Source organism: Siphateles boraxobius, unplaced genomic scaffold (genome assembly GCF_051911475.1).
Source record: "Siphateles boraxobius isolate OS27281-9 unplaced genomic scaffold, OSU_SipBor_1 46, whole genome shotgun sequence".
NCBI lineage: Eukaryota > Metazoa > Chordata > Actinopteri > Cypriniformes > Leuciscidae > Siphateles > Siphateles boraxobius.
In genome coordinates, this window is record NW_027509097.1 from 13,706,428 (window position 1) to 13,726,898 (window position 20,471).

Consider the following 20,471-nt stretch of genomic DNA (forward strand, 5'->3'; position numbering starts at 1 on the left):
GCGAGCATTTTCCCTAGAGAACTCTGCGCTCGCGGCGATCGCTCTTCGAGGAGAGTGATTTGCTGCGAGCTCCCCGAGGCTCGGGTCCCGCTTCTGTTGAGGCAGAGCGGCGGCGCTTGTCTTGGGGCTCGCAGATGGATCTCGCTGGCGACGTTGAGACGGGCTCCGCCCTATCTCAGCTATCTCCGACGATATCTATTGCCTCTCACCCGGCTCTGGAAGCACGCGCTGCGGCGGTTACTTCTGCCCGGGTGGAGGCACATGATGATGTTGAATTGAGATTTTCCAGTTCTGAGGAGCTGGATGTCGAAAGTTTATCAGAGAAAACTAGTTTATCACATTATACTGCAAATGAAGAAGGTTTGATGGATGTATTATCTCGGGCTGTTGAAAAGCTAAAAAAAAAATAAAAAAAAAATAACAGTATCGAGTGGCCAGCTGATAGACAGGTTTCTAGAATTAAAAGCAATCTAGATGATAAATTTCTGTCTGCACGATCCCTCAACCTTCTAGCCGGTGCTTACCGTTCTTCCCAGATCTTCATGCTGAGGTTTCAAAGACCTGGGTTAGACCAGTTTCAAGCAGAATTTACACAAATCAGTCCATTGCTTATGGTAACATTGTTGGTGCTAAATCTGCTGGTTATGTGACGATACTGTAGGCGGAGGAGACGCTTGCGAGCTATCTCTCTCCTGCTTCATCGTCTTCACTTAAAGCACCGGCTCTTCCACCAAAAAATAAATAAATAAATAAATATATATACCTCTGTGCTGGTGGGGAAGGCTTACTCGGTGGCTCGGCAGGCGGCTGCATGTTTGCATACGATGACTTTTATGCAGGCTTTTCAGGCCGACCTGCTCAAAGGAAATCTGAGGGGGGTCCCCGCCGAGAGAGACTTGCGTTCACCTCCCTTAAGGGTGCCCTGTCTCTCCCGGCGCCCTCAGGGGCCCGTCCTACTAACCATGCCGAAACAGGGTGTAGAAGGGTCTGGCGAGTGCTTTCCCGAGGGACGCTCGCCGCCTCTAAGGAGGGTTCTAGTGTGTTCAGACCAGTCGTTCCCTGCCGGTGCGCCGTTACAGGGCACTGTGTCTGTCACGCAGAATGTTCAACCAGAGCAAAGTCTTTCGTCGAGTTCGTCTTCAAAAAGAGCACAGCGGAAGCGGAGTGTCACGTCTCGTGCCCCCCTGCAGAGAAACTGGAGGGACGAGGCGGGGTGCTCTCCGGCGCGGCCTTCTCGGGGCAGGACTGATCTGAGGACAGTCATTGTCGCCAGAAAGGCCGCGTCGAAAAAGTCCTGACGGGCTGAACGTCAGGACTCTGAGGGTGGTCCCCATCGGGAAAAACTTGAGTTCACCGCACAAAAACACGGTGCCCTGTCTTTCTCAATGCCCTCAGGGGTCTGTTCTACTAACCCTGCCTATACAGGGCGTAGAGAGACTCGGCGAGCGACTTCCCGAGGGACGCTCGCCCCCTCCAAGGAGGGTTGTGGAGTGCTCAGACCAGCTGTTTCCTGCCAGTATGTTACAGGGCGCTGTGTCTGTCACTCGGGATGTTCATCCGGAGGCCAGCCTCGAGAGGCTGGTTCCCTTAGTAGAGTTCCTGGCGGAATGGGTCCCCCAACCAGCAGGGAGTTAGGATACTACTTCATCGAAAAAAAAAAAAAAATCCTGACGTGCTGAACGTCAGGGTTCTGAGGGTGGTCCCTATCATGAAAGACCTGAGTTCACTGCACAAGAACACGGTGCCCTGTCTTTTCCGATGCCCTCAGTGGTCTGCTCTACTAACCCTGCCTTCACAGGGCGTAGAGAGACTCGGCGAGCGATTTCCCGAGGGACGCTCGCCCCCTCCGAGGAGGGTTGTGGAGTGCCCAGACCAGCTGTTCCCTGCCAGTACGTTACAGGGCGCTGTGTCTGTCACTGGGGATGATCAAATCAGATCCGAGGACTGGTTTGTCATGATAGATCTAAAGGACGTTTACTTCCATGTATCTATCCTCCCTCAACACAGGAAGTTCCTGAGGTTCGCTTTCGGGGGCGAAGCGTACCAATATCGGGTTCTTCCGTTCGGCCTAGCACTGTCACCCCGAACATTCACGAAGTGTCCGGATGCTGCTATAGCCCCGCTGAGGTTACAGGGCATCCGCTTTCTGTACTAAATAGACGATTGCTTGATTCTAGCTCAATCGGAACAACAGGCGGTTCGGCACCGAGATGTCGTTCTTGCTCATATCAAGTGACTGGGGCTGAGGCTCAACGCCAAAAAGAGTGTTCTTTCTCCATTACAGAGAACCACTTTTCTAGGTGTAGTGTGGGATTCAACGACGATGCAGGCACGATTGTCACCTGCTCGTATTGCTTTGATTCTCGCTGCAGTAGATCAGGTCAAGCTAGGCCAGTCATCCACTGTAAAACAGTTCCAGAGACTGCTAGGTCTCATGGCAGCTGCGTCCAACGTGATACCTCTTGGCCTCTTGCACATGAGACTGTTACAGTGGTGGCTCAGAACCAAGGGATTCTCCCCGAGGGGAAATCCGCTTCGCATGATCGTGAGTTTGCGACGGTGTCATCACGCCCTGATCATGTGGAAAGATCCTTGGTTTCTGTCCCAAGGCCCTGTGTTAGGAGCTCCTTGTCGTCGCGTTATGCTAATGACAGATGCCTCTCTCACGGGTGGGCTCAGGGTCTGTGGGAGGACCATCATCGTCTGTGGCACTTAAACTGCCTAGAGATGTTGGCGGTGTTTCAGGCTCTGAAACACTTCCTCCCAGACCTAAGGGGCCATCATGTTCTTGTCCAGACAGACAACACATCGGTGGTTTCTTATATCAACCATCAGGGGGGTTTGCGTTCTCGCCCGCTTTACAAACTGGCACGTCAGATCCTTCTATGGTCCCAGGGGAAAATTCTTTCTCTGAGAGCTTTTATCTCCCGGGGTATTTAAATCAGGGGGCAGACATCCTGTTAAGACAGGGGCCGAGGCCAGGGGAATGGAGTCTTCACCCCGAGGTGGTGGAACTCCTATGGAAACATTTCGGTCTTGCCGAGGTAGACCTATTTGCTTCTCGAGAAACATCACACTGCCCGCTGTGGTTCTCTCTCAGCCATCCAGCCCCGCTGGGGTTGGATGCGATGGTACATCCGTGGCCGAGGTCACGCTTGTACGCTTTTCCCCCGATCGCTCTGCTCCCAGGAGTTCTGGAGAGGGTTCGCCGGGACGGGCTCAGTCTCCTGCTAATAGCCCCGTTCTGGTCGGCCCGGGTATGGTTTGCGGACCTAGTGTCTCTCCTCAACGGCTCTCCCCTAGAGATACCGATCAGGAGAGATCTGCTCTCTCAGGCGAGTGGGTCGATCCTTCACCCCCGTCTACAGCTATGGAGGCTGTGGGCTTGGCCTCTGAGGGGGCCCAGCTCATAGATTCTGGTCTCTCGGCTGAGGTCGTTGAGACCATCCTCCGATCCAGAGCTCCCTCCACGAGGAAGTTATATGCCGCGAGGTGGAAACTTTTCACCTCTTGGTGTGGAGAGCGCCAGCAGGACCCAGTTAACTGCCCGGTTGGTACAGTCCTGGATTTCCTGCAGGACCGTCTCTCCACAGGGTTATCCCACTCCACACTGAAGGTGTATGTGGCGGCCTTAGCTGCTTACCACACCCCTTCAAGTGGAGGTTCCCTCGGGAAACACCCGCTTATGTCTCGCTTCCTTCGTGTCACCTTGAGGCTGGGGCCTGCAGTTCGCACAAGGGTACCAGCTTGGGATCTGGCCGTCATCTTAGAAGGTCTCTCCCTTGCTCCTTTCGAGCCCATCGAGGAAGTTTCGGAAAAGTTTCTTACTCTAAAGGCTATCCTTCTTCTCGCTATCTCATCTCTAAAAAGAATTGGAGATATTCAAGCACTTTCGGTGGCTCCCTCGTGCCTGGAATTTGCTCCTGGTTGGTTAAGGCCTTTCTCTTTCCGAGACCAGGTTATGTTCCTAAGGTTCCAACTGTTTCAGTTAGACCTATAGTTCTGCAGGTTTTCTGTCCTCCGCCTTTTCTGACGTCAGACCAGGAGAAAATTAATTTGCTGTGCCCAGTTTGGGTTTTGATGCTTACGTCCACAGAGCTGCCCTGTGGAGGAGATCGGAACAAATGTTCGTCTGTTTGGTTCACCTAAGAAAGGGTGTCCTGCATCTAGAAAAAGGATGAGCAAGTGGGTGGTCGAGGCCATCCCACTTGCTTATGGTTCGGCCCATCAGCCTTCACTTTGGCTGTAAGGGCTCATTCCACCCGGAGTATGGCTGCTTCTACAGCTCTTCTTTCAGGAGCTTCTCTTCAGGACGTTTGTGATGCGGCAGGCTGGTCCTCACCGCACACTTTCGTTAGATTTTATTCCCTCGATCTTAGCTCCACTCCCGGGGCTCAGGTTCTCTCGTCGGTTTGTGTCTCCTAATGACACACGACGGGGATTTGGTCGTATGGGGATGTGGGTATTGCGTTCCCACTGCGATTTCACGCAGCGGTAGTCCCTGAAGGGGAACGTCCCGGGTTACGTATGTAACCCTAGTTCCCCGAAGGGACGGACGCTGCGTGTCCTGCCATACTCTCGGCATCCCCTTGGGTCGCTGCTTCAGTAACTTTTAAGCTGGCGTGTTGTGTACTCAGGGGATATTTATAGCTTCCTGGTCGATGACGTCACTCGCCGTACGCTCATTCTCTCCATTGACTGATTTCATTCATGCTTCAGACGCGTCACGCTGAGGGCGTTCCCACTGCGATTTCACGCAGCGTCCGTCCCTTCGGGGAACTAGGGTTACATACGTAACCCGGGACGTTTTCAGAGGCATGCTAGTGTCCTTATCAAGATCCTCACTGTCATTTAAACCAGCATGTTCCAACCAAATTTGTCTGAAGCGTTCATCGAACTCTGCAACACTTTCTCCAGTCTTTTGCATACATGAGGTAATTCTAGCCCAATTAACCTCTGCAGGTTTCAGTTCAAACAAGAATGTTCGTACAGCTTCCCATCCAGCCTCGATGTTTTCTTGAAACTCACCAATCCTTCTTTCGACACTTTCTGTTAGTCTCTTTTGGTCATTATCCCTTAAGTTCACATTAGCAATCATTACTCCATCTTGTGGATGTAAATTGTAGATTTTCTGTAAGCGTTGAAGAAATTGCCAAGCTTTCCGTGGTTAGTTGTACACGTCTGGCAATTCTTTTGACCATTTGTCAATTTGATCTGGAGTAGCAGGTTGGTATGTTCTATATGGAACATATTTCTTAATAGTTTTTTTTAAGATGCGGGTTCGTCTTTCGCCTTCCTCCTCATACTCCTCCTCATTGTCAACTTCAATTTCAGTCCTTCTGTTCTTGACAATTACAGGAGCGAGTCTAACCTTTTTGTTCTTCTTGGTGACATGAGCATGTGTCTCAGGTTCAACATCACTGTCATCAGGGTTCCCAGTCGAGCTGCTGTCACTTTCTCCTAGCAGATAATGACGTTGTTGATCCTCAATCTTCTTGTGGTCTTTAAATGGGTAGAGTGACCCTTTCTCTATCTTGCTGCTAGATTTTATGGGAGTTTTTTGTCCAGAGCAGTCTTTTAATTCCAGCTGTGTGGAAAGCAACTTTAACAGCTTGTCATTATCATTTAAGAGTCTTTCTTTGTCCTTCTTTTCATTCTGCAATTGTTCAGCCAGTGCTCAAACCTTTGCTTTCTCTGCTTTGTACTCACGCTGTGATTTGTCAGTCTCACACTTCTGTCGATGCTGTAGAATTTGTTTTACCAAAATCACAGACAAGCCATCTCTGTTGGTGTTTGTCCTCAAGCGCTGCATCTTTCCATAAGCCCTTTTAATGTCCGGCAAGGCCCATATTCCACTCTCTGAGTGCTTGATGCCATACTTCTGGCACATGTCATCATGGCACTTCCTTAGTCCCAGCCTTTTGCCCAAATATGCATTCAGATTGTCCATCATCTGATCAATGGTAACATTTGGAGGTTCTGTTCCATGTCTTTCTGTTGTTGGCCTCAGTGCAGGGCCATTACCATTTTTTAGTGCAGACTCAGCCATGGCAAGTACAGGAGAAGTGCCCTCCGAGATGTGGAAACAAAACAAAAAGTGTAAGAGCCGTTAAAGGTGCTTATTTAAATTCTCAATAGTCTTTAGACTGACCATTTCAGTTACACAGACAAGTCATTACTTTACTTACTCAGCTTAGTTTTCAATACTACATTCAAAACAAAACATTCACGTTTAGGCTAAGTTTCTTTGTTTCATTTCTAGAAAAGAAAACTCTGATTGATAAGACTTGTTCAGTTCTTTCTGAGTTCTAACCTGAATTGGTTTAAATTTGTCCTTTAGACATTAGACTTTCAATCTTTCTGCATCTTTCATCAGAAGGCAAATAAACTTCTAATTTCTAACACAATTAGAATGTTTAATTCAAAACTAAAATATTGGTTTCTGAATTAGCATCCAGTCACGAATTACCAATTCTTGATTTCCATTACACGAGAGTAGATGTTAAAACTTCATGCTGATTTGTACTCGGCTTTCGCCAAGATAATCACCAACTAAGACGTAGCTTTACAGTAACCTATGCTTCTCCATCCATTTACGCATCTTTCCATCTGGTGACGTGAATCTTCTGTCTGGTGTTAATATTGCGCGTCAGCACACACAACGGCTGCAACCACAGTGCGGTCCCCCCATAACAACCCCCTGGATTGAGCGGAGTAGGGAACATCTCTAGGGTCTTCAAGTGGGCACCTTCCGTCCTCAGTGTTTCGTCGACTAGCCCACGACACCTCAAGAGGGCTCGACAGTGACTCTGGCGTCCCAGAGTCACCCCCCTCCGTCCCCCACTCAACTCAGCCCAGCTTACTGACCTCTACTTCCCTCTTGCTGCTGAGACCTAACCACAATCTCACAATCTCTCCGCAACCCAACCATACGCGCCAACCCGTTTGACTAAGGCTGTCGAGCCCCACTGGTGCGTTAATATGCAGTTTCAGTGGCAACGGTTCCGTATGGCATACCACCTACCACAAAACACAATATCTGCCCAACCACCCGTCATTCACGCAATATACACAGGAACGTAATGACTGTAAATACTATACGACATATACAAATAAACCAACAGTTGCTGCTGAGACCTAACCACAATCTCACAATCTCTCCGCAACCCAACCATACGCGCCAACCCGTTTGACTAAGGCTGTCGAGCCCCACTGGTGCGTTAATATGCAGTTTCAGTGGCAACGGTTCCGTATGGCATACCACCTACCGCAAAACACAATATCTGCCCAACCACCCGTCATTCACGCAATATACACAGGAACGTAATGACTGTAAACATCACTTGTCTTGCAGCAACATCAGTCCCAAACATTATACAGTTTCTATAATTTCTGGACGAACAGACTCCAAAAAAGAAGGACCAAACCTTATACTATATTTCAATGGCTCCTACGGATTCATGAGAAAGGCCCAAAGAAAAGACCAAACCCTATACAGTTTCTGCAATCTCTGGACGAACGGACTAAATTGTTTCTTTAACAATTCCTACAGACTCCAGAGAAAGGACCAAACTTATACAATAGCTCCTACAATCCCATGAGAACGGACCAAGCCTCTTTCTGAAATGATTCTTAGAGACTCAAGAGAACAGGGCCAAGCTATATAAATTATTTCTATAGCTCCTACAGTTTCAGGAGAATTAACTAAATCATTTAAAAGGTTCCTACAGACTCATGAAAAAGGCCCAAGCCTAAAATTACAGTTTCTGCAATCTCTGGATGAACGGACTAAATTGTTTATTTAACAATTCCCACAGACTCCAGAGAAAGGACCAAACTTATCCTTTATTTCAATAGCTCCTACAATCCCATGAGAACGGACCAAACCTCTTTCTTAAATGATTCTTAGAGACTCAAGGGAACAGGGCCAAGCTATACAACTTATTTCTATAGCTCCTACAGTTTCAGGAGAATTAACTAAATCATTTAAAAGGTTCCTACAGACTCATGAAAAAGGCCAAAGCCTACAATTCTCAAAAATACACAGTATGTGTGACTACACTACAAATCTTTACTGGTCTACTATTATTCTTTTCAGAAGATGTTCTTTTAGAGAGCTGATAAGTTTCACTCACCAAATTAGGATCTTTGAGACAGGATCCAGTTGATTCAAATAAATTGTGTCCACAGATGCAGTCTTTTTGAACTTCAGATACTCTACTTGTTGCAGCTGGTGAGTTCTTGGTTTACTCCTTGTTGTAGTTGGTGAGTTCTCTTCTTGTCAGTCTCTCCTGGCTGGCTCTCGCCAAATTGTTAGATTTTGCTGTATTTGGCCGAGCAGTGGTTTGGGTGGCTCGCCAATGTATTAGATGTCTCCAATACATAAAATAAGTAAGTTTGACCAGAGTTCTTGTGGGGAGAAGAATTTATTGAAGGTTTGTATTGTAGCAGTCCTTCAGCAGTGATGTTCGCATGTCGCCCTTCAACAATCTTAACCCAAAGTTCTGTTTGTAAGACAGAACTTTATACATGAAGACAAATGGGCTACAAACAATAGAAAACTGTTAGGGCCTCCCACAGGAGATCAATCTAACCTGCAATCTACTCTGAGCAATGCTGTTTCTTTGTCATTCAAACCAATCAGTTTCTGTGGGCCATACACCTATGGGCCATTCAGTTTCTCTAGGCCATACATCTGTATGGGCCATTTGGTTCACACCTTTACAGACACAGATAGAGTTGATTACATCTGAGGCACAGTAACAATGTAATCGCATCTGACTATAGTTAACTGAAAATACACATAATCTTACAGTGGCGAGGTGAAGGCCAGCGGCTTCAGGCTCGAAGGCTTGTCCCGCAGAAGGCTTACAGTCAGACCACGCGGCTTTTCACTCCGGATCCAGCGATGCGTGAGCTTCGCTGAAGAGATGAAAATCAGTTTGTATCAGCCTGTCGAGCGTATTTATAGGCCAAGGCCACGCCTATTCTGGCGGGACGTGACGAAATGGGGTGTCATTTGGGTTGACCATTGGGTGTCACGTCAAGCAGGGCCTCTCTCGATAGGCTGCTGCTGTTGCCGCAGGGCAGCCAATAGGCGCGCGAGCCGTCTTGCCTATGTCTGCATGCTGCCGCACAGCGTTTTACATTAATTCAAAATTAAGGATAATTTTTGGCTTCAATATCTCGTGGAAAAGATGTTTTCCCCACAGCGTAAGATATTACGCAGTACGAGAGATACTCTCGCAAGAGAACGTTTGGAATCTCTTTCAGAACTATTTTTTTCCAGCTGATGAACGATGAAAACAGCCAATCAGAATCCATCATGCTTTAAAGAGCTTGAGCATTTAAAGCAACAGACAACACAACTGCGGTGTGTGCTTAGAATAAATAGAATGATATTGTGCATTGGTGTGGACACTTAAATAGTTATCACACGTATCTTTATAGTTATCGTTCTTAATATGAATGGGCCTTAAGAGATTGCTTTCAAAAACTTTTGAACATCAGTGTACATTTAGATAATCGCATATATTAATTTAAAAAAAGTCTAAGCCGTAGATTAGTGCTCCATGCATGTGTCGGAGCATTGCACATGACTGTTGTGTTCTGTTATCTCCTCTCTCATTGATTCTTGTTTCTCCAGCATTTGCTCATAAAGGCATGAATGTAAAATAATAATAATAATTTATCACTTTTTTTTCTTTAAAAAAAAAGAAAAAAAAGAACACACATTAACCATGTAGATTACCCATTTAGTTATTCATTTAAAATTCCAAATACTTGCTAAACAGACTCAAGGGAAGAGGCCAATACTTAGAAACACAGACACAAAAACAGCACAGCTGTCCTTCAGCTGGCAGCAGTGTGTTCCTGCTCGCTCCTCAGCCTAAGATGAATCACAGCTGAGGAGAAGAGAGCAAAGGGAAAGAGGGGACAAGCTAATGTCTACACTTCTCTCAGTGCGTAAAGTGTCTGCTTGTCACAATAACCAAGAGAGAGACAGATTAAGAGTATCTACCTAAAAGTGAGAGAGAGAGAGAGAGGGAGTTCTCTCCTCTGTCATTGTGCTATTTTTCACATCACCACAGTGTGAAGGAATGTGAGAACAGGCCAGTTAGTCAGACCTCTCTGAATAAAGTAAAAGATAAATTAACAAATTGGGTCTCCGATAATGGCCTCAAGATGTGGTAAAAAGTGTTTATTGTTCGAGAAATGATATCCTATTTCTCATCAGTGACACAGTGTATTTGTTGAAAAAATGTTTTGTTCTACAGCACCAAATATTTAGTCCTTTCTACATGAGATTTTACAGACAAGAATTATATCAGAATTACTTTTTAAATATACAACATCTTTAAGAAATTACCATTTTGGTTTCCTTTCCTTTTTTTAAGTGATTTTGGCTGGCTCAATATTGTCCAGATTTGTCTTCAGCTTCATCAGTAGCAGAGCACAGTAAATGCCTTTTTGTTGATGCAGACAAAAGGTTTCCTCCAACTTGTACTTTTCTTTTCTTAAAACAAAGTCTTCAGATCCACGCTAATGTTTTATGCCGACCATTGGCGGTTTTATAACCAACATAATTCTGTCCTTGAGCAATATAAACGGAAACTCCATCATCGAGACAGATTTCTCTTTATGTACGTTGCTAAATGATGGTGATGTTATCTCTCGCCGATATAGTTTGCAGATGGAAAATGAAGGCAGACAGAAAGATTACTGCTGTACCATATAGTAATGGTTATTGTCTAGTGCTACTCTGCCGGTGTGAAAACCTCTGTCTGGTGTTCCTGTCAGTTACCTTGAGGACAGAAAGTATAAAATGTTCCTTTCATCTATTCATTGTGCATTCAGAGCCAGATTTCAGACACAAAATAAGCCTGCTGCAGAATTTTAACTTTACTTTCAGCAGAGATGTCCAAGTTAAACTCTGTCGTATCCAGGACAGGCTTCATCTTCCTCACTAGAGGAACAGTTCCCATGAGTCTGTGCTTAGTAGCTCTTCTCACCTTCCATAACTCTCGCCTCTGATAAATGTTCGGTCTAAGTGTGCTATCATTCGAAAGCTCTGAGAAAAACTGGATGAGCTGAAGTAGAGCTATGCTGTACTTGTTTATTTGACACAGTGTCATTTACACATGTCCCTGGATCAACATCCTTTGTAGGTCCTAGAACAACATCCATATCGACTAATCAAAGCCCTAACACTCTAAAAGCATAAGGCAGTGATTGATTAATGGGAATGTTGTTTCAGGATCAACAAAGGATGTTGATACGGGAACACGTCCTACTTGTGTAAATCACGTTAGGCTGTTTATTTGGTACATTATAGTGATGGTCATAATTGATATTGCTGAAAAGTGTAAGAATATTGTTGCCAAATTTTTTTGGGGATAATACCATTCTTATCGAGACAGGAAATGCCACTTCAAATTTAAGACCTGATTGAAAGTGCCTACTGTTAACCTACTGAACAGATGTTGCAATTCTGGTGTGATTTTTCTACAATGATTTTTCCTTGCCATGTTGCCTTTGGCTTGTTCAGTGGGGGTGTTAAGGCACTATTTTCTGCAAAGCTGCTTTGAAACAATATGCATTACTGAAGAAAAGGAATGAGGTGGATATTCTCAGTGTGGTTTTAGTGTTTGGTTTTTGAACCAGGCTGGATATGTGCTAGCAGGTTGAGTTCGATTATTGGTGGCAGTGAGGAGAAAGACTTTATTATTCTTTGAAGCGATGATGCCAGGCAGGCAGTTCAGCATGCAAGCGTTTGTGTGTAAAAATGCCCACCAGACTTTCATGTTTTATTATGCAAGCAGGCGGGAGCTCAACTATGAGCGCTAGCAGCTGATGGGTGATGGACAGAGGCCGTTAAGAGAGGGCCATAAAAGTAGTCTGCTGGGACACAAATCAAAACCCCTCTTTGTTCTCCATATTTTACATTGGTTCCTTGTTTTCTAGATTTCATCAGTTTGCTTTTCTCTGTCTGTTTTACCATTTCTTTCTCATGTCTTCCAAACACATTTCTACAAGGCTACATGTGAGAGTTCTCCCTTTTACTCAATACTCTCATCACCTTCTACAAATAGACGTTTATCCACCTGAAATGAACCCGTTGCGTTAGGGTGCATGTTGATTTGAGAGCAGATTATGCTTTTAGCTGCACTATGGGACTCGTGTAGCGTGAAAAGTTCAGCAGAGAACAGGCTCTGGATTGCGGCCTGAGTTTTCTGTAATAAGTCTCAGACACGCTCTGGTCCTTCAGCCATCAGTCAACCACCGGACCGTGATTATTCAGCCCAGAAATCCTCAGCGCACACTAGCTTTTAGCCAAATCCAACTGGCCTAATCTCCTAACATATCAGCTGCATGCGGAATCGATGCATTTTCATACAGTACTTTAATTAGATCAGACACTTTTAATCAAACATGCACAGCCAGGGCTGAGCAGAAGGTGACGCTCATAAGGGAAAAGATATTGTACCTCTGCTGCTTTGTCAGACTGGGATAGGAAGACTGTCACTCTGTCCAAAACCTAGTTATGTAGTGATGGTAAGGACTACTGATATAAATACACTGTCTATTCAGTAAGTTTTTTTAAAAATTTTTATAATTGTATTCAGCACGGATGGATTAAATTGATCAAATGTTTCTTGAGCACCAAATCAGCATATTTGAATGATTTCTGAAGGACCATTGGGACACAGAAGGCTGCTGAAAATTCAGCTTTGAATCACAGGAATAAATTCTATTTTAAAATGTATTAAAATGGAAAACAGTTATTTTAAATGGCAATAATATTTCACAATAGTACTGTTTTTACTGTACTTTTGATCGAATAAATGCAGCCTTGGTTTGATAAGAGACTTCTTTCAAACGCATTTAAAATCCTTCCTTCTGAATGGTAGTGAAATATTATTATATTAAAATATTATACATTTATATATTATATTATGTAAAGCATAATCATTTGGGTATATGTGCTTTTTAGAGTATTGCATCATTCCTCTCATGTTGCCTGTATTGAAATCAGTGTGAGTCTCATTAATAGTATTCAGCACAACACAATATGTTTTGGAATAGACCTCTTTTGTCTTGCAAATTTCTTTCCTTGTCATCTTCATATTTGGTTGTTGCAGTAGTTTGAGGTTTTCTCTTGCTTGATATTCAGGCTTCTGTTTGGGGTGCCATACGGGAGAGTTAACTCTCCCTACTTGTTCTTGGACAGGGTTTATTACTTCAATTATAAAATTAAAGGTGGGTGGAGTGATGTGAGGAAATGGATATAACTTTGGCTGTTCTTAACTTTGGCCTTCTTTCGGCCAAACAAGCTCATGAAATGCACAAAGTGTGCTTTTGTGGATCCACTGCAAGTTCCTTGTGCCATATTAAAAGCTTTTTCCCTTGTGTACTCTTTCTAAACTCTTCCTCGCTCATACTCTTCTCTTTTCCACTCACCATTTCTGTGTCTCACTCCTGCTCTGTACATCTCCCTAAAAGATGGAACCAATAAAGGGCTAATGGTGGGGCATAGCAGGTGCCTGTGGATTTTCCCAGCCTCTTAAAACCCTCTGGGGCCTAAGGTGTTTTTGGGGTCCTTGAGATGTTTTGACATGCCCTGACATCTGTGTATTTTCAGTTGCTTTTAAACATATTAATGGCAAAGGTGTAATTACACTCTATTTAGCACAAACAGGGCCACCATAATATGTGAGCAACATGTATGTACATTTTTGTATTTTTGAGAGAATATTGTTTATACATGGTTATTGAAAAAGCAAAAAATTTAAGTTTCTGAAATAAGGCCACAAAACACATACTAAATATGTGTCCACAATACTTTTGACTAATGGATGTTGTCGCCTAGAGTTTTTGCTTCAAGATTATCTGAAAATCACCCAGCCTAATCATTCACAGAAAACAATACATTGATTTAAATTTTGTGCATGAAGGATAGTGAATAATGCTCTGATTTACACCTGAGAAGACTATGACCTGCATAATGAGCTGCATAATGAGTCTTTCATTCAGACCAGAAAGAATGTGAGGACAAAAACTTGAAATATTGTTAAAATTGTAATTGTTGTTGATTTACATGTGAACACTTTTTAATAAAATAGCAAAAAATATATATTTACAAGGTAGATGTAAAAAAAACTTAATAGGTCAATATAAGCCTTCTCATTAAATTATTTTGCATATAAAAAATCTTGAAAAAGAATAGTCTTTTTCCACAAATGTATGCATGCAAATTGTATAATATACAAGGTAAACATTTCTAGTAATTGTGCAGTTAATTCTCATACTGTATTTTCAGAAAGTTTTGGAATATATCCTCTCCCCAAATGTGTCACTAATAAAAAACAATAATAAATAATTTAATGAGAAGGCTTATATTGACCTATTAAGATTTTTTTACATCTACCTTGTAAATATATTTTTTGCTATTTTATTAAAAAGTCTTCACATGTAAATCAACAACAATTACAATTTTAAAAATATTTCAAGTGTAATCTTTCTTTTTTTAAAGTAAACATTTTATCATACATATTTCGAAGTTAAGGATTCATTAGTTTGATATAGCCTAAATTGGAACAAACACTATAATAACATCTTTGGTGATGAGTTTATTTTTGACAAAACATACTATATATTTAACATATGAGCAGAAACTGGCTAACAAAAGTCTATTTTACTGTCTATTTTACAGTAAAAACTTTTATGTATCCAAAACTAGTCAACGAAATGTTGTCTTTCATATTGCGCATCTGTGCCGTTCATTCATTCACACACAGACACGCGATTCATATTTAAACATGAGTCTTTTTGCGGTTTACAGACACTATTCCATATCGCGATTAGAACAAAGCACTTAAGAATAAAAAACTTACTATTCACAATCCTCGGCTGGATCCGTTGCTCCTCAAAATAGAACTAAACCAGCACTTCTGAGGTAAATTTCCCAGCATTATTCCTCACATCCTCGCAAGATGACATAGTATATTAATCTGATTAAACTCGTTGTGTTTTATCGAATTGATGTTGGCACAATTGCATGTATTACCTCAGATCATTTGCCATTATATAGCGCGTGCTCTCTGTGGGCGTGTTCACCTTAACAGATAATGAGCTATAATGAGCTGAAATGAGATAACATAAACAGAATATTTGTTTTAGTTTTAAATTTGATCATTTAAAAGTACACACTTAAATGATTATAAAGATATATTGCTCATGTCTGGGTGAATAGTATTCGCTGAGTTTATTTAAGTTTAGAGACGTTCTCCAAAAAAAAATTCACGGAGACGGAGAAGCAGAAAGCACACACCCTGTTTATTTTCTTTATTTTACAAAAGCACAATGTTTTATTTCGATTGTAAGTGGACACATAAAAAAGTAGACATTTAACTGTTTATTTTTTCATATTTCTTTAGTCTGTATGATCAAAAATGACGGAGTATTTTAAGTCTATTTTGCTGCAATGTGAAAAAAATCAAGCAAAACACGCCGACGCGTTAGCCGACCCCAGAGGGATAACCGTTCTTATGTCTCCTGGTGAGCTTCTCACATAAGTAATAAAGAAGTGGGAGAGAGAGAAAGAGTACTACACAATTTCAGAAAATCATTGTTGCGTTACTTTGCCACAAAGACTTCACTTAATGTGTGCCAAACTGCCAGCCTGCAGTTCAAGAATGTACAGAAACAATAAACTTCTCATATTGTATAGGCAATTAACATAAGAAACGTTGGAAATCTGTTTCTATTTTGTCATTTATTCTCATAACTCAAAGGCAAGATTGTTTTTCTGGCAGTGGACTGTGGAGAAATGCTGTATTATATAAATGTTCAGGGATACAAATTCATAAGTGGGATTTAGTTTTTATACGTCTCTTTCTTAGAATACGAAGGCTGCGCTAGCTCAAAGATGACTGTGTGCTGTGCCTCCCCAATAAAGAGACAATATGTCAGATGTAGAATGGAAAATATGTTTTGCTAAGCTAAGAGTGCTTTCATGAAGAACTTTGTTGAACAAAAGATGCTTAAGAAAAATAACTCTTTTAACTCCCCAAGTCTCTACTTTTGGTGCAGAGGTTCTTTTCCTTACTATCTTGTTTCATTTTTATTCATTCTCCTCTACAGGACTTTGCCATTCAAGATGTGCCATCCCCTAAAAAGATTCTACATGTGGAAACGGTTGATGCAGAGGAAACAGGCCAAACCCTGAAGTCTTACGACCATGAGGAAAAGAATGTGCTTGAGAAGGCGAGACATCAGCTTGTGCGGAACAAGCCGGGCGGTAGGAAGAAGAAATTAGAACCATCTTTGAAATGGAAGAACCTTGGCTTGACGTCCCCATTTGAGTAAGTGATAATTCCAAACACCAATGGATGTCTTCTGAAGAGACCCAAAAAAGCCATCACAGCATGAACATCAGAGGTCACTGACTCTTGTCTAGCTGATGTTTGCTGGAGTGCATGTGGCTCATCTATTTACTGTACAAATGCAAAGTTCAGTAGTCATTCAGACTTCAAGAGATGTTATATATCATATTTGTGGCTCTTCTCATGTGAATGTGTTAATTCGTGAAGTCAAGTTGGGATAGGGATCGCTATCCATAGTGACAGTCAGCTGATAAAGCCAGAGTTGATCACTCAGACATATATATTCTCCTCCTTGGATTGATCTAGCACAGTGTTTCGCTACCTGGGGGTTGCTAAAGACTTATGAGGGGTCGACAAGCTCACACTAGTTTAGGGGTTTAAGGATGAAATGGTTTTGTTTTGCTTGAAATAATGGTGGAAAGAACATTTACAACCAAGTGCTCAGGAAATTAAGTACTTTGCATGTTAAAATAGGGGTCCCCTGGAAAAAAGGTTGGGAACCACTGATCTAGCAAACAAATCAGCCTCTTTGGCTGTTTCAACACTTGTTACTGGTAAACCTCCTCTGAGCAGTCACTAAGATTTCCAAAACAATAATCTTTTGTTTTGGAGAAATAAGAATTTCCCAGATGTGAAAATGTACTTCAGTGTTCTGCCTTTTGCAGCAAAAGAACCAAATTTGCATTCAGATGATCTAAGGTTTCTCTGTAAGCTGTCACAATACTTGAAACCCATTAGAGAGCTACAGAAGACTGAAACAGACATATTACATGATGGGAGAGAAAACCAATAGAACAATAATTAAGGGTCAGGGAAAAGCAACAAAGAAGCCTGCTAATCCTCTTTTTAAAAACATTGTATCTAAAACATCCACATAGTCCTATTGTAATACTTGTGTGGCAAAAATGTAAAATCAGAGTAGACATACAAACCATAAAATACATTATGTAACCTCATAACGTGAATTTAAAATGAACTTTTTTGGACTTTGTGCCTCAAAAACAAAGAAAGTCGACATGATTATGATTTTATTTCCCCCGAATGGCATGTATATGTACGAGAAAAGTATGTAGGGTGAGACTTGATTTTGTCCATCTAGAATTGATTGAATAATTAATAATAAACACTGCAATATTCCATTCAAATAAAATCATTTTGATTTCATGGCTTTAAACGTGTTAATAAGTGTCTGATTGTTGTTGTTTTTCCAGTGAGGCAGAGGAGAAGGCCAGAAAGAGCAGAGAAAGCAAGAGGATCTTGGAATACGGCACAAAGTCACCCGCATCCCAGAACAAAAAAAAGGCTAATTTTTCTGGTTCGTCTCTGCCAGGCTGCCAGTCTTCTCAAAAAATGTATGCCACAATCTCAGTCCACAGAAATAGCTTTTTCATTGTACATGTAGTATTTCCTCTGAGGTAAAAACCTAACCGTTGCAATGGGATCTGAAAAACCCTCTCCCAGGAACATGCATAATTGAAAAACTCTTTATTCTCCTGGCCAAACATTAAAAAAAACTTATCCAATCACTGAATTGGAAATAAAGGCTCACTTTCAGGTCAAATTATTTCAGCTGTGGATAAGTATTCATTTTATAGCCTTTAATAAGGCATGGATGAAGCAGCCGTTCAGGTTGGTGTGCACACGGAACGATCCTCTGGTGCTACTGGGAGTAGCGGTCTGTAATAACCGGCCTGTGCCTGAGCCACTGATAACCCTGTTCCTTCCTCTGACTCCTCTCTGTCTGTTTGGCGATGGTGAGCGAAATCTCCAGCTGTCCCCATAACATCCACTGCCAGAGTACACAGTCTTGCCTGTAAGGAGCTCCGGGTGTAGCCACAGCTTCTCTTTTTCCTGCCATTTTAAATCAGTGATGCACACAAAAAAACAGTGTAGCGTTCTGAAGAACATTTGGATGTGTTCATGGTACACAAACACAAAATGAATGTAATGTATATCACACTAAGCCAGCAAACTTACAATTGTTCGCATTGCAAAACACATTCCACTCTTCAAGTAAGTGACTAACACCGAAAGAGACGAGTACACTGCTGTCCGACAATACAGTTATCCCCTGGAAAACATATCTTGAGTCCCTCTGGCCTCTTCTCCTTGTGTACAGAGTTTCATGACTAGTTTCACGATACATTCATTTCAGTAGCCTGATCTGCTATAACGGCCATCTGCGTTTGTCCGTGCGTGTATAAGCTCACGATGAAAGAGTTCAGAAATGCACTGATGACCACTCCAGTCTTCCTCTATCTCTGTTGCTCCGTCTCTGTTCTCTCCATACCCTGCCGTTTAATTTGATGCCATGGCTTAAGATGACACTTCAAATACACCCCTGAGTTTGATGGCCATTTTGTCCAAGGGTTTGAGCATGAGGCCTCTCAGAGAGCAATAATTCATTCCACATTGGATTCGGAGAGATTTTATCAGAGCTTTGAAAGATTGGGCTGATGGTGGTTTGGCTTGCACCTGCTCCGACTCTCCTTCAATTTGATGTATTAAGCTCTATTTATTAGAGAAAGCACTTTTTCTATAATGTCCTGTTATGTATGGATAGTTCTCGTTTCTATCCTGAGAAAATTCTGTGGGAGAGTACTTCTCACAGTGTGTGTCTGAGAGACATAAAATTGTTGGCCCGCTTGAATATTAATACGTCTAATAGGTGCGTGTGTGTGTGTGTGTGTGTGTGTGCACAGTAAAACCCCAGGAGCTGATGACTTCAGCGAGAGTTCATCAGAGGATGAGGAAGATGAGGAACAGCCCGAAAGGCGTGCCGAGGCCGCCACCGACCTGCCTTCCGAATACTGGCAGATCCAGAAACTAGTTAAATACTTGAAGGTAATAAAACACATTTGCTTGTGTAAATGCACACACCAATATGCATCAATATCAGTGCTGTCATGATCTCAGATTTTCATTTCACAATTATCATGGCCAAAATAATTCACTATAAAAATACTATTGCGATATCTATGGAAATTTTAATTTATAACAAATTATCACTATATCTAGAATTATGCTATCAGTCACATTCATCTTTAACTTTAATTAGTTTTTTCACAAAGAAAGGAATCACACTAAAAATATGAGTGTAGGGAGACGAAGAAAGGGTTTGTAACCATAACTGTACAAATGCCTAGTAAAAGAACTGACTACTGACTGGGGTGTCCAATACCCCTAATCTCTTCAAAATCGCCTACTGTCTAGTAGGCACATTTGGTTTGAGATTTACTTATGTGACCATTAAAAAAGTATGTTCTATATAGAATGAATATGGGTAGTATGAATAAATTCAGACATTTTATATCCGCCATGTTGTCACTGTCACATGACCTACCAGCGTCAGTTGCATTGCTTCACTGCTGTTCACAACTTTCCCGTGGCTTCATGGGATAGTAAAGTGTCGATCAAATGTGTTGTCCAGAATCTTGGCAGAAGTAGTAGGTCATCCGGGTACATTTCGCCTACTGCTTTTCGTATACAATGAATTTGAACATAATACTCTTTTGCTGTACTATTTTTGCATACTATATGGTATGGATGTTGGCATATTTGGACACGTTGTCTGTCAAACTAACTTTTTTATTTTTTCTGGTGTGAGTAGAGTGTCTTGCTATCATCTCCTCCGACAAGATTTGGTACTGTACTTTAGTAGCTAAACACTGGCTGTGTCTGATATCGCCCCTATACCCTTAAATAGGGCACTAATTGAGGAAACAACAACTTTTAGGGATTTCCGTAACTATTGTGGACTCATTCAATCCCACAATGCACAACACTAATGAGTGTACAACCGCTCAATGGAAATGTACGCTCAATGGCTAGAGAATACCCATAATGCACCGTGAGATTCGCATGGCAAATTAATTCCCACGTCTCACCAGATGTGGCCTGAAGCTGAACCCTTCATCCATCCATTTTCCTAACCGCTGGTCCAATGTGGGTACAGCGTAATATCATACAGGTATAAATTCCATTTTAATTGATTACCAAATTGTATAATTAGGTTTATACATAGTTTCCATGACAGAGTTATCTTACTACTGGAGCTGCTAGTTTTGTAAAGTTTAAAAAAATTGC

At 42.3% G+C, this 20,471-nt stretch overlaps 1 protein-coding gene across 1 annotated transcript in view; it reads left to right on the top strand.

Annotated features, from left to right (window-relative positions):
- odad2 (outer dynein arm docking complex subunit 2) overlaps positions 1 to 20,471 on the top strand; it is an 84,371-nt gene that overhangs the window by 17,786 nt on the left and 46,114 nt on the right. The window contains exons 8-10 of the mRNA XM_077200949.1: positions 16,144 to 16,364; positions 17,597 to 17,737; positions 19,088 to 19,229. Coding sequence (XP_077057064.1) covers positions 16,144 to 16,364; positions 17,597 to 17,737; positions 19,088 to 19,229 — 504 coding nt within the window. The remainder of the gene's footprint in view (positions 1 to 16,143; positions 16,365 to 17,596; positions 17,738 to 19,087; positions 19,230 to 20,471) is intronic.